The sequence below is a fragment of the Hemibagrus wyckioides genome, linkage group LG12 (genome assembly GCF_019097595.1).
Source record: "Hemibagrus wyckioides isolate EC202008001 linkage group LG12, SWU_Hwy_1.0, whole genome shotgun sequence".
NCBI classification, from domain to species: domain Eukaryota; kingdom Metazoa; phylum Chordata; class Actinopteri; order Siluriformes; family Bagridae; genus Hemibagrus; species Hemibagrus wyckioides.
This window is the reverse complement of record NC_080721.1, coordinates 10,203,550-10,217,891: the sequence shown is the minus strand read 5'-3', so window position 1 is coordinate 10,217,891 and position 14,342 is coordinate 10,203,550. Positions and strand designations below refer to the sequence as shown.

At 46.2% G+C, this 14,342-nt stretch overlaps 1 protein-coding gene across 1 annotated transcript in view; it reads left to right on the top strand.

The window, feature by feature from the left end:
• jarid2b (jumonji and AT-rich interaction domain containing 2b) overlaps positions 1–14,342 on the top strand; it is a 116,229-nt gene that overhangs the window by 93,341 nt on the left and 8,546 nt on the right. Inside the window, exons 6-15 of the mRNA XM_058404839.1 lie at positions 360–553; positions 4,616–5,837; positions 7,156–7,631; positions 8,966–9,058; positions 9,238–9,356; positions 9,928–9,998; positions 10,134–10,248; positions 11,613–11,718; positions 12,752–12,934; positions 14,099–14,229. Of these exons, the coding sequence (XP_058260822.1) occupies positions 360–553; positions 4,616–5,837; positions 7,156–7,631; positions 8,966–9,058; positions 9,238–9,356; positions 9,928–9,998; positions 10,134–10,248; positions 11,613–11,718; positions 12,752–12,934; positions 14,099–14,229 (2,710 nt within the window). The remainder of the gene's footprint in view (positions 1–359; positions 554–4,615; positions 5,838–7,155; positions 7,632–8,965; positions 9,059–9,237; positions 9,357–9,927; positions 9,999–10,133; positions 10,249–11,612; positions 11,719–12,751; positions 12,935–14,098; positions 14,230–14,342) is intronic.

The window sequence follows — 14,342 nt, the reverse complement described above, 5'->3', positions numbered from 1 at the left end:
TTTTCTTTTAAGTACCTTTCTAGCATAGGAATCAGGCTCAGAATACAGAACCATTATTGCAGAGTTCTCAATTCAACATTAAACAGACCCCAACAGTTGGAGGTCTAGCTGAAGAACCCAATGTTTCCATGGCTGTCCTGACCCCTAGCAGAGAACAGAGAACCTCTGATTCATCACTATCTAAAATGAATAATAAATGATTTATGGACTCTTTCATTGACCCACAGTTGCCTTTACTGCCAGAGTGTATCTGAGCCTCTGCTGTAGATTGTGATATTGTGTATGTTGGTCACTTGGTTGTGTTAGAACATGGAGTAGAGTTGAGGGTGTAATGCTCCTTTGCTTCCTTCTGTGTGCAGTGTTTAATGGCCACACTAAGCTGATGAAGGAGAGGGACAACACGCTGAGGCCGAAAGTCAGAGAGTCATCAGTGGGGAAGGAGCGCTCGGAGAAGGTGGACGAGTGGAGAGACGTCCCACAATCCGCCACAACCAGAACTCACACCTTAAACGGAATTGGCATTAAAGGAACCACAGAGGAACTACGCAAGCAGGTATGAGTACTTCCCGTCTCTTGCCCCTCTTATGCCCATCTCTTACGACTCTCTTGCCCCATCTTTCCTCTCTCTTGCCCCTCTCTTGCCTCATCTTTCCCCTCTCTTGCCTCATCTTTCCCATACCTTTCCCCTCTTACAGCCATCTTTTACAACTTTCTTGCCCCACGTTTCCTCTCTCTTGCCCCATCTTCCCTTTTCCATCTTTCCTCTCTTGCCTCCCTCTCACCCCTCTCTTTCACTTCTCTTGTACACCTCTTTGTACCTCTTTCCTCTTTTCTTGCCCCTCTCTTGCACCATCTGTTCTCTCTTGCCCTGTCTTTCCCCTGTCTTGCCTTGTCTTTCCTCTCTCTTGCCCCACTCTTGCCCCTCTTATGCCTATCTCTTGTCCCTCTCTTGCCTCTCCCTTGCCCCCTCTTGCCCCATCTTTCCTTTCTCTTGCCTCTCTCTTGCCCATCTCTTGACCCTCTATTTCCCATCTCTTGCTCCTCTCTTGCTTCTCACTTCCCTTTTCTTGCTCTTCTCTTTTGCCCACCTCCTTTCTTCATGCACCCTCTCCTCATTTCTCATTTCTCCTCACCTCCTTTCATTTGTGTAGAGGAAGCATGGTGGCGCAGCGCCGTCAGGCCTCAGGCTGTGTTTAAGGGCTTCATTAAAAGGAATGAGTCTTGCTGATCAAGGATGCAGGAAGACATGATGGTCCAGCTTATCATCCTTTGTTCCGTCCTCTGTCTCTCGCTCTCTTCTATCAGACGCCGCTGTAATATAATTGACTCATATTCAATGCCAAGGAGCAGCATCGACTTCCCAGCTTACGACAGACAGGAAATGAACGTCTATTACCTTCACATTGATTTGTTCTTATGTACCGCAGAGAATGCAGCCATATGGAATAAGCACAGGAATTATAGTGTCTGAAGAGGTTAGGTTAAATGGATGGATATACGAGGTGTGTGTGTTGTGAGAGATACAGAGTTTGCAGCAGTGAGAGGGTTAAATTGGCTCACTTTCTTTGAGCTGAAATTCTACAGACACACTGTCAAATCTTCCTACCATGGTACAGCTGGTCTTTAGCAACACATGATGTCATCTGGACGGACACACACACACACACACACACACACACACACACACACACACACACACACACCCATAGACACCTAAGCTCATGCGGAGCCAGAGCCCACTTTAGAGAGCTGCACTTCTCTCTCTCTCTCTCTCTCGCTCTCTCTCTCCCTCTCTGTCTGTCTCTGATGTGTCCTATCTATTTTTCCTCAGCTCAGCTGTTTAACAAGTCTATCCTCACATCTTCTATCAATCTTTGTACAGTTACGTATTCCCCTTTGCTCTCTTTCTTTCCTCGCTCTTTTCCGTATGCTCTCTATATCTGTCTCTATCTACCTCCCACCTTCTCTCTCTCTCTCTCTCATATTGCTGTTTTGCTTGGCTGGGCACGGTCTGGTGACAGGCAGTGCTGCTGTGGTGGCTTCTCTCTCTTTCGTTCTCTCTCTCTCTTGCACTCACTCACTTATCGCTCGTTCACTCGCTCTACTCCCCCCTTCCTTCGCTGTCTCTTCAGGCAGACTAAACAATCCCAGACAGAGTGTGTTTGCTCTCACGTGCAAGGCGCCTCAGGAGATCTGGGTAACGGAGACTGTGAGCCCTCTAGTGGCTGCATCACTCGCTCCAGGTGAAAGTTAACCCTGGAGTACCACACTCTGTGTACACACACACACACACAGATCTTGGAAGGAAATGAAAGCTCAGTGGAATTGTCATTGCACACAAATACACGCTGGCTGTGAGGCATTGTTTCAATGTGGCTGGATGGTGCCATTATAAAAGTAGTCTGGTTGGTGGATGGTAAAGGTGGTGTTTCGGGTTAGAGGACGACAGGCGTGTTTGTTTCAGAAGACAGAGTTGATAAGAGTGGGTGCATTTTTATGTGGGTGGTGAGAAAAGAGATCCTAGAGGGCGGTGTTGTTTTCAGTCATTAAACACAAGGAAGAGGAGAAGGCTGTGCGTTTTCTTCTGGAAGCCTGAGAAGCCCTGAGAAGGTGATGCTGCTTCTGAGGGAAGGTGGTGGTGTGGCAAATGGAGGACAGCAGGTTGTGTTGGTTGATATGATTAAAGAGTGGATGGGAAATGGTAGTTAGCACCATGGTAGCTAGTGGATGGGAAAGGGTAGTTAGGGTGGTTGCACTTTTGTGTTTGGAGCACTGAGAAGGTGGTTGTGTCCCAGTGGCAGGAGAGTGAGGTGGAGATGAGCACCATTTTTTTTCCACCACGCAGTCGTTTTAGATGGACGACTGCGTGGTGGAGATAAAAAAAAAAAAAGAGTAGGACTGAGAAGGTGGTGTTGTGTCATATGCCTAGAAAATGTACCAGAGATGGTGGTGATGTGTCAGATTATGGGCCGAGTGGCTTTTAGTAGGGTGGTGCTGCTTCATATGGATATAAACGCTGGACGGTAGATGGGTGGTGCTGTCCCTTATGAGTAGGAGATGATGTCTTATTGGTTAGAGAGTGGACTAGAGATGGTGGTGCTGTTCCAGATGGAAAAGATGGTGCTATTAGACATACTGAAGAAAGTGGTGGTGTGTCAGTTGAAGAGCAGAGGGTGGTGCTGGTTCATATGGATAACGTGAGGATGGGGAAACGGCAAAACCGAGTCACTTTACACCTGCAGCGAGCATCAATCATCTGAGCCTCAGAGCTTTGTATAGAAACGGTCTGAAATTGTGGCTCTCCCTCCTCCTGTGCCCTTCTTCCTGCCCTCCCTCTGCTTCTTCTTGCATGACGAGGGCGGAGCGACAGATGAAGGTGATCACGTTTCACTCCCCCCTTATCTTTTAATAGCCTCTCCTTGTGTTTGGCTGCGTCTGATAGGAATACAATACAGGCCGCGTCGACTGGCTTGGCACGCTGATGGATCGCCACGGCTCAAGCACATTTCACTTAACATTACCTCCAACCTGAAACACACATCCACATGCGTGGGTACACAGACACAGAATGTAGTGAAGGTTGACGATGCCCCGAAGTGTCTGCTCATCCAGACCGTCCTCTTCTCTTAAGTTTCAGTTGTAAACTTTTCTTTTAATCTCGTGGTGAAATGATATCTGCGTCCGTAATCGAATACGCCAAGTAAACTGGAGTATAAGCGGCAGCCTGGTGAGAAGAGACGACGCAGCCTAATATTCCCATAACTGCTCTTAACCCATAAGCGTTTATGTGTAACCGAAGCATCGTCTGCTGCAGCAGGAACCGGTGGGGGCTCTCAGATCTGCCGAGGAACACCAGGCTTTTATTTGAAGAGTTTAGGCAGAGTTACACAGCTTAACGAGACTGTTCCATATCAGACTGATTATAATGTGCTTTAGCTGTAAACTATATTGCAGGAGTCATTTTACCACCAGTAGCTGGCACCAAGCTCCTTCCTCTCCATTAGTTCCTCTCTGTATCTGTCTGGTCTCATTTTTCCTGTGTTAATTATGTCCTGTTGGAGCTAGGGTTTGGCTTTGCTGTCAAGATGCAAATAATACAGATCAAGATAGCTGACCAAGGGCCGCTAATGGAGCCACAAATTCCCAAGAAGTCTATCTTTTTTTGTGCTAGAAAGATGTACGCTTTTCTGCAAAAAACAGACAATGGTTATCGATTTTGATTAGAAATAAACCAAAACACCCACATCCACAGGGTAGTTACTAATCTAATAATTGTTGCAGAAACCCTCCATTTACAGATACTCATACAAATTATTGTTAATTACGCCTTCCTTACTTTTTAAGCAACAAAATAAAATTGGCTTAGTGACCCCACATGAAGTCTCCTCCCATCTTGGTACCTTCATTAAGTGTGTACTCATGATGTAACCTAATAACAATAAATTATGTTGTTGCCCATCTACTGTCTATATCTATAGATTAAAGCACATTGATTTCTTCTTTGTTATCAGATCTCTTGGTTCTATTCATATGAAATGACGTATTGACTAATTAATTAAATGACGTATCGACTAATTAATTTTCTTTCTGTTCCCCGACCTCTACCTCTGTTTAGGTCTCTAAAGTGAACGGCTTTTCGCAGCCATCTCCTGCGACCGTGGCCACTGCCAAAAAGTCAAAAGACTGCCGCCTACCCTCCAGAACTGTGAAGTACACGGCCACCGTGACCAAAGGCCACGTCACCTACACCAAAGCGAAAAGAGAACTGGTAAAGAAAGCCAAACTGAACCACAGCAAACATGCTGCTTCTGCTGGCGGTAATCAGCATCCAGCCAGCAACGGGCACGGTGCCCAGCCCCCTCACTCAGGGAAAGCCCCAAGTGGCAATGCAAAAACCCGTAAACAGGTGCTGTTATCACACGGGCTGCACAGCGCAGCCAATGGGGGCAACGCTGTTCGCTTCAACGGGAGGATCAATGGACTCCATAGTTCCAAGGAGGAGGAGCTGGAGGACGAGAGCCGGCAGGGGCGGCAGGGTCTGCGCAATTCCAAACGCAGGATGGATACAGGACCAAAGCTTATGGAGCCTAAGTCCAAGGTCTTGTTCTCAGAGGCTAAAAAGCCTAAACTGGCATCACATCCTGTCGTGGAGACGCGCAGCAAGAAGGTGCTAAACCAGGACAAGGCTTCAACCGCCCTTGCTAATGGGCACAGCATCACAGAAACAGCTGCCTCACCCACACCAAAAACAGGCCCCACCCCTGCCCCAGCCTCACCAGCTGCCCCCGGCTCCGCCCACCAGAGCCCAGCCAACCCGGAGCCAGCAAGGCAACGGCCTAAGCGTGCCTCAGCCGGGAGGCTAATGTTTATCCACAGAGCACAGCAGAGGGTCAAGAGCTGGCATGCTAACTCTAATGCTAACACTACCTCAACCAGCAGGCCCTTGAGAGGGTCAGAGCCTCAGACCACACCTTACCGGGTGGAGCGGGAGCGCGAGAGGGAAAAGGAGAGAGAAAAGGAGCGGGAGAGAAGCCGGGCAGGCCTGGCAGCATTGCCTGAGGTTCCTGTAATGAGGCCCAACTCAAGGGAGTTTCAGGATCCACTGGTGTACCTGGACACGGTGCGAGAATGTGCAGAAGCGAGCGGGCTGTGCCGAGTGGTCCCGCCTCCTGACTGGCGTCCCGAGTGCAAGCTAAATGACGATATGCGCTTCGTCACACAGGTGCAACGTGTGCACAAGCTCGGCCGCCGCTGGGGGCCCAACGTCCAGAAACTTGCCTGCATCAAGAAGCACCTCAAATCTCAGGGCATCAGCATGGATGAGCCGCCAGTCATCGGTAAGTTTTTCCATGCTCTTAAATCAGTCAGAATAACCCACTTGCTCCAGATGAAGAAGAAGAACCAGGGTTTATTATTGACACACAAGCCAAAACACCACATAAAGAGCATCACAGGCTAATCATGTGACTTTACCGCAGTAACAACACATGCTAAGATACAAGACAAGACTGCTGTCAGCTCTTGTTAGGAATCAGTAACTCACTTAAATTGCCTGTCTGTTTTGGGTTTGCCTGAGGCATTCCTAAGCATTTGTAGACTTCAGAAAGCTGCCTCTAAACTTTCGTTAACCAGCTACTGTGTGTGTTGTCGAGGTCCAGCAGGTTATACGGTTAGTATCTGGTGTTTACTGAGGCCCTACAAATACAGCTGCAGTGTTGGAGACGTTCCAGCTGCAAAATTAAACTCTAGGACGTCGACCCGTGTTCTTGCTCTTGTTGAATTTCCTTTTTTTTTTAGTTTAATGACATAAAGATAGCTTGCTGTTTTATTATATTTACAGAACTGGTAAATGGGATGAATTGCAATTCTGTTACCACCAGTAACACCAAATCTGTGCAACTGGGAACTCTCGCTAGTTGCTGTAAGGAATGAAAAACAAGCTTTTTGATCATGGTTCCATTTTCTTTCACCTCAGTTTGCCAACACTTTATAAAAGATGAGAATATACTTTTTTTTTTTTTTTTTTATCCGTTTATAGCTACAGATAACTTTGTGGAACTCCAGGAAACACATTCCCTCAGCCATTTTTCTTTCTGTTGAATTCAATACATTTTTAATCATGTTATGGAGAAACCAGAAAGGGATCATTTTAAAAATTGAAATCTTCACCCCTTGACTGTTAGACAACACTGACACTGGAGACTCCTTCCAAAAAAAAGGGAAGGATTTCACTGTCTATGCAAGAATTAGAATTTTGTGTTCAGATGGAGTGTAGAAATGCTTCCAAGTTCTTGCATTCTTCAGGGTTTTCTAAGGTTAATGTGTTTTCCTTGTTTTGGTTTGTTAGAGTGATTGGGGTGACCACTTTTAATCATGGAGATGTTTTGCAGCAGGAGCTTCATTAATTCTGCTGAGTAATGAGGTTCACTTAAAAAGGGGGAAAATTGATGATGTAGGTTTTCAGGCAGGGGTTTGTTTTTAAAGAAAAATGCTGATTAGTTAGAGAAGGTCAAAAGGATTGGAGTATTATTATTAATAGAAGATCTTGTCATCAGTTCTGGCAATAAATGTCTTCAAGATTAAGAGCTAAGCATACTTATTCTCTATGATTAAAGTAGAATGCTTGCTTGATGAAAGCCTCATTTCCCTATACAGGAGGCTGCGAGGTGGACCTGGCACGCTTCTCCGAGCTGGTCAGTGACATGGGTGGGATGCAGAGGGTGATGGATCTGAAGAAGTGGAGCCGTTTGGCGGATCTGCTCCGAATCCCGAGGTCAGCTCAGGAACGGCTGGCTAAGCTCCAGGAGGCCTACCTGCAGTTCCTGCTCTCCTACGACCAGCTTTCTCCGCACGAGCATCGCCGCCTCGAGCACGACGTGCTGGCCGAGAAGGAGATGCTGGAGCGTCGGCGGGGGCCCCTGGAGGGTCACTCAGAGAGCGGGAACGGCCACGCCCTGGTACTGCCGCGCTATGAGCCCAAAAACGGGCTCCACGGACCAGGAAAGGAGCTGGAGACGCCGCGGAACCCCGGACGCCGCAGACTCTTCTCTCATGAGAAGAAAAAAGAGGGCCATGTAGGAGAGGAAGGAAACGAAGGGGTTCTCAGTGACCAGCACAAGTGTATATATAAGGTAATAAATAAGTTCATTCATTTTGTATTGTATTTCTTTGGGTTAATTTTATTTGGCCCCAAAAAGCCTAATTTGGTCAGAAATTCACTCCAAGCTCATGTTCTCACACATACTCTACTCAAATACCTACCATACTGCTTAAGGAACCCACTGGGCTCTTATTTAGAGGGAGGTGTGTGTGTGCGTGTGTGTGTCCTCGTCCTCCCTCTACACTGTACCTGGCTTTCCATCTTTAATTCGATTTTCTAATTGAAACCCTACGCCTGCTGCGCTTTCATACACCAAGTGACACACACACACACACACACACAGAGGCAGCATTTCTACTGGGTTTTTTATATCCAGCTCAAGTGCAGGCAGATTTATAGAGCGCTTCAAAAGCGCCTTCTATTTTCCTGACTGCGTCTCAGGGAGGGTTTATGTTAAGGGTGATCTCTCTCTCTCTCTCTCTCTCGCTCACTCTTTGTCTCTCTGTCTCTCTCTCCCTTTGTCTCTCTTTCTCTCTCTGTGTGTCTCTTTCTGTCTCTCTCCCTTTGTCTCTCTGTCTCTTTCTCTCTCTGTGTATCTCTTTCTGTCTCTCTCTCCCTTTGTCTCTGTCTGTTTCTCTCACGCACACACACACACACACACACACACACTTCTGCATGATAATGTAGTGGCTCCAGTTCTTAGGGCCCATGCTGATTCCATCTGTTCCCCTACTCCACGATCCGCTCCGTCTCACACGGCACACATCTCAAGTCCGGCATCATCAAGCGCATGTATTAAAGACACGTGTACACACACTTACACAGGGACAGATCGCTAACTGTTACGCTTTTCTAGAAATTAGAAGCAAGATTCTTTAAACACTAAACTCTTGTCGTAAGGCTGGAAAGTGATCTTCCTTTCAAAAACGTGTATTTACTGAAATACTCTCAGCGTCACTAGATCAGATCTGTTAGTATTTCACTTTTCTTTAGCATTCTGTAGATTACGTCGATCTAGTGATTATGACCGCTGCACGGAGTTAGCCTAGCTTCCTAGTATCTTAGCCTAGCATGCTGAGCCTCCGTATGTGTCCTCTGTTTGCTCTGCTGTTCAGCATAGGGCTTGTAGATACTCCATGATGTCATTATTCTCCTGACTTTTAACAACAATACCGGTTTTCCATCTGGCGTTCAAAAGGGCGGAGCTCGGGTCTGACGGTCTCCATGACAACCAATCAGTGAACTCATTTGTGTGTCCTAAATTCCTAAATCATGTATCGTGTGATGTCCGTTAAAATGAGCGCAAGGTCTGAATGAAAAAATGTGTTGTGGTGATACTGAGTGTGTGTGTGTGTGATATTCCAGGGGAGATCGGTGTCTTTGACCACTTTCTACAGAATAGCCAGGAACACGTTGATGATGTGCTTCAATAAGGAACCCAGAGCATCGGAAGTCGAGGTATTTTTGTTGTTGTTGCACTTTCCATTGATTCCTTCATGAACCTCAGGCTTAATGTCAGTAATTAGCTCTAATCCCGCCGCTAGGTTTATTGCTGCTAAGTTAATTATGCCATTATTGGCTTGCAAATCATTTTCTGCTGTAGCCGCGCTTCATTGTTTTCCGCTACTCTTTTGTAGCAAGAGTACTGGAGAATAGTGGAGCAGAGGGACTGCCACGTAGCGGTGCATTATGGGAAAGTGGACACGAACACACACGGAAGCGGCTTTCCCGTGGGGAAGTCAGAGCCTTTCTCAAAGTGAGAGCTGAGTCCTCTATCTACCTGATTATGTATTGAAGACACACACACACAGAAGAAGAGAGACAGAGAGGAGGAGAGACACAGAGTGGAGGATGGACGGACGGACAGAGAGAGTGAGGGACAGTGAGACAGACTGAAATACATAGACTGAGGAAGAGAGACATCGAGACAAATTGGGAGAGAGACAGACTGAGATACATAGACTGAGGGAGAAAAACAGTGAGACAAATTGGGAGACAGACAGTGAGACAGAATGAAGGAGAGAGGCAGAGACAGTGAGACAGAGATACACAGACTGAGGGTGAGACAGACTGAGAGAGAGAGAGGCAAACTGAGATACACAGACAGTGAGAGAGACAGAGAGAAAGAGAGAGAGAGAGACAATGAGAAAGACAGAGAGAGAGTGAGACAGACAGAGACAGTGAAAGAGAGAGAGGCAGACTGAGATACACAGACAGAGTGAGTGAGACAGAGAGAGAGGCAGAGACAGTGAGACATGTAGACTGAGAGAGACTGACTGTGCAGTGGAGTTTTGTCAACTCAGATTTTTTCCCCTCTTTTTATTTAGACATGGATGGAACCTCACTGTCCTCCCTCACAACTCCGGCTCCATCCTGCGTCACCTCGGTGCCGTGCCCGGTGAGTGTCCACCTGCTGCTGAGTGTCCACCTGCTGCTGCATGCCATCATCAATCACCAGTGTGTGTTCACACCACAGATTATTTATATTCTCTCTCTCTCTCTCTCTCTCTCTCTCTCTCTCTCCCTCTCTCAGGGGTGACTGTTCCCTGGCTGAACATTGGCATGGTCTATTCTACCTCATGCTGGTCACGAGACCAAAACCGCCTTCCATACATTGATTACTTACACACTGGTGCTGACTGCATTTGGTAAGTTTTTTGCAATTCAGGGGGAAAAAAATTAAAGGGGCGGTGTGTCATATTTAAATCCTTCTGCTGTGTGAAGAGAGCTGAATTCCAGTTTAGAGGAAAATATTGAGTCCTTCCTGTACCAGCATTCAGCCTGCTGAAATTATAAACGCCTCTTTAATTGCCTTTTATGGAGCTCATTTCTGGGCCAGAAAAATCATGAACTTGGTTCAGACAATACACACTGCAGCCTTAATACTGCTTCTTTAAATATCAAATATTACACTGGAGTAAAGTGAGAGAATGCCTGATTTTTTTTTAGATTGTGTAGAAATTCTTTCCTTTAAGTGGTCAGTGTGGTCAGTGTGGGTGCTTTTACAAAGCACTTTCACTAATATATTTTTTTTAACTGGAGCACAGCACTTATAAAAATTAAAAGAAATTTAGGAAGCACTAGAAGAAGAAAAAAAACTCGATGTTAATGCTAGCAAGACGGATTTTCCATCACTGGATCAGAACTTCCACAATCTTATTTGTTATATATGTGTGTATACACACACACACACACACACACACACACACTGTATAAACATATATAGGGAATAAGTATGAAATATCTTCATGGGGAAGTGAAAAACGAGTCATAAATACGATAAAGGACAGCATTAGAGTTCTGGGTTTGATGACGAGGTTCAGTGCTACAGCTGTGTTGTGGATCATTCGAGAGAGAGGGAGATGGAGGGAGGAAGAGAGAGAGAGAGAGAGAGAGAGAGAGACAAAGGAAGATGGCGGGAGAGAGATGGAGAGAGGAAGGGAGAGAGAGACAGGGAGATGGAGGGAGGAAGAGAGGGAGAGAGACAGAGGGAGATGGAGGGAGGGAGGGAGAGAGAGAGAGAGTGGGGGAGGGAGAGATTGAGTGTGAGTGGGGGGAGAGAGATGGAGCGAGAGAGAGAGAAAGACAGAGACAGGGTCAGAGAGAGAGAGATGGAGGTAGACAGAGAAATGGGGAGGAGAGAGAGAGATGGAGGGAGAGATGGAGAGGGGGAGGGAAGGATAGAGAAAGGGAGAGGGAGAACCTTGTTGAGGAACTCTAGAGGAAGCAGGACTCTGTGTGAAAGCATAACTGATCACAGCATGTGCCGCTCCTGTGAGACTGTGTGTGTGTGTGTGTGTGTGTGTGTGTGTGTGTGCGTGTGTGTGTGAACTGACTCATCAAATAAAAAAAAAATTTTTTTTTTAAATGCCAGTTGCTATGGTAGCACACAGCTGGCACAGGAGTGCTCCTTTTCTCTAGTGACACACACACACACACACACACACACACACACACACACACACACACACACACACACAGCTGATGCAGGGCTTCTCACTGTGCTGTTCAGGTATTCGATTCCTGCTGAGGAGAAGGCTAAGCTTGATAAAGTAGTGCACACGCTGCTGCAGGCCAACGGCACACCGGGACTCGAGATGCTGGAGAAGAACATAATGGTGAGGGAAATTACACACACACACACACACACACACACACTATTTAATAATACCAACTACACACACACAACGGATATAAGTTTCAGAGAAACTCATAAATACTCAATTTTCCATCTTTCTTTTCTTCCAAACACTCTGATCAACATACACACACACACACACAGTGAGACAGACTGAGATGTACAGACTGAGATAGAGACAGTGAAATAGATTGAGGGAGAGAGAGACAGAGACAGTGAGACAGGCAGTGAGAGAGAGAGAGACAGACAGACAGAAAGAGCGAGATGGTGAGACAGACTGGGAGAATGTGAGAGAGATGGAGACATTGAGACAGATACAGAGAGAGGCAAAGACAGTGAGACAGACAGAGACAGTGAAATAGTCTGAGGGAGAGAAAGACAGTGAGTCAGGCAATGAGAGTGAGAGAGAGACAGTAAGACAGACTGAGAGATTGTGAAAGAGACAGAGACAGTGAGACACAGAGAGTGGCAAAGACAGTGAGACAGTTGGAGAGAGAGACAGTGAGGTACACAGACTGAGGAAAGACAGTGAGACAGACTGAGATACACAGTCTCAGGAGAGAGACTGAGATGCACAGATATAGAGAGAGAGACAGAGACAGTGAGACAGACTGAGATACACAGATATAGAGAGAGAGAGACAGTGAGACAGACTGAGATACACAGTCTCAGGAGAGAGACTGAGATACACAGATATAGAGAGAGAGACAGTGAGACAGACTGAGATACACAGATATAGAGAGAGAGACAGAGACAGTGAGACAGACTGAGATACACAGACTAAGAGAGAGAGACAGACTGTAAGACAGAGAGAGAGAGAGACTGTGAGACACACAGATGTGTGTTCTTGTGCTAATTATTAATAATACACTATATAGCAAAGCGATAAAACACACACACACACACAGCAGTAATAATATTTCAACACAGTTAGACATAAATGGTTCTATTAAAGTTAATATAATATTAATAATGAAACTGTGTGTGTGTGTGTGTGTGTGTGTGTGTGTAAGATCTCTCCGGAGGTTCTGAGTCGTGAGGGGATTAAAGTTCACCGGACGGTGCAGCAGAGCGGTCAGTTTGTGGTGGTTTTTCCCGGCACGTTCGTGTCCAGAGTGTGCTGCGGCTACAGCGTGTCAGAGACGGTGCACTTCGCCACGCCGCAGTGGATGAACCTGGGCTACGAGGCTGCCAAGGTGAGACGCATAACTCTGCCCTTTGCTGCCACCTGCTGGACTCATGGGTTACAACACAAACAGCATCTTAAAGGAGAAGTTCACTTCCAGAACAAAAACCTACAAATAATTTCCTCACCCCCTGGTCATCCGAGATGTTCATGTCTCTCTCTCTTCAGTCGTAAAGAAATGTTTTTTTGAGGAAAAGCTTCCAGGATTTTTCTCCATATAGTGGATTTTGATGGTGCCCGGGAGTTTGACCTTCCACAATGTAGTTTAAATGCAGCTCCAAAGAGCTCTAAACCATCCCAGCCCAGGAAGAAGGCTCTTATCTATCCGTACCATCGCTCATTTTCTTAGAGAAATAAAAACTGTATACTTTTTAACCACAAAAGCCCGTCTAGCCCTAGCTCTGAGATGCGTGTCTGCGATGCTACGTACTACATAATCACATCGAAAGGTCACGCGTAATGTAGGCGGAGCTACAGACCAGTGTGGAGAAGGACGACTAATGTGGAGAAGGAAGACCGCTCCGAAGTTGGTGTGTGTGGAATAACACACACTTGTGTCTTTTGTTTGAAATGGTCAGTTCGTGTGTGTGTGTACCCTGGATATGGAAATCGTTTTATTCCGCTTGGAGATAGCGTGACTGCTCAAAAATTTCCTTTAAAAAAATCCTGAACGATTGAAGCTGTGGTCACTCACTCAGCATCTGGACATCAACTCACCCAGACATTCTCCTTCTAGCTTTTTATTAGTAAAGAGCGTTTGTACTTCCTTGGTCTTTTCATGGTCGCTTTGTAAACACTGGGTCTGTAGCTCCGCCTACGTCACGCGTGACCTTCCGACGTGATTAGGTAGTACGTAGCGCCGCGGACGCTCATCCCAGAGCTAGCGCTAGACGAGCTTTTGTGGTTAAAAAGTATACAATTTTTATTTTTCTAAGAAAATGACCGATGGTTTGGCTAGATAAGAGCCGCATTTATAAGATTGGAGCTGCATTTAAACTGCATTGTGGAAGGTCAAACTTGTGGGTACCATCCATGTCCACTGTATGGAGAAAAATCCTGAAATGTTTTCAGATTTTTGTTCTGGAAGCGAACTTGTGCTCTGTTCAGTCAGGATGTCAATCAGGAGTCAGGATATTCACTTCTGTCGTGTGTGTGTGTGTGTTTGTGTTTTCAGGATCTGAAATGCAGACGCATCGCTAAACCCTTCTCCATGGAGAAGCTGCTCTACCAGATCGCCACGGCCGAGGCCAAACGAGAGAACGCACTTCTGCTCAGTACAATCTCCTCTCCTCTTAAAGATCTCAGGTCAGCACCTCACACGGATTTATATTCGTTTCTCCCCAGTTCAGTTCAATTCTATTCATTTTTATAGCAACTTTTAACAGTGGACATTGTCCAGAAGAAGTCAGGAGGGTAAA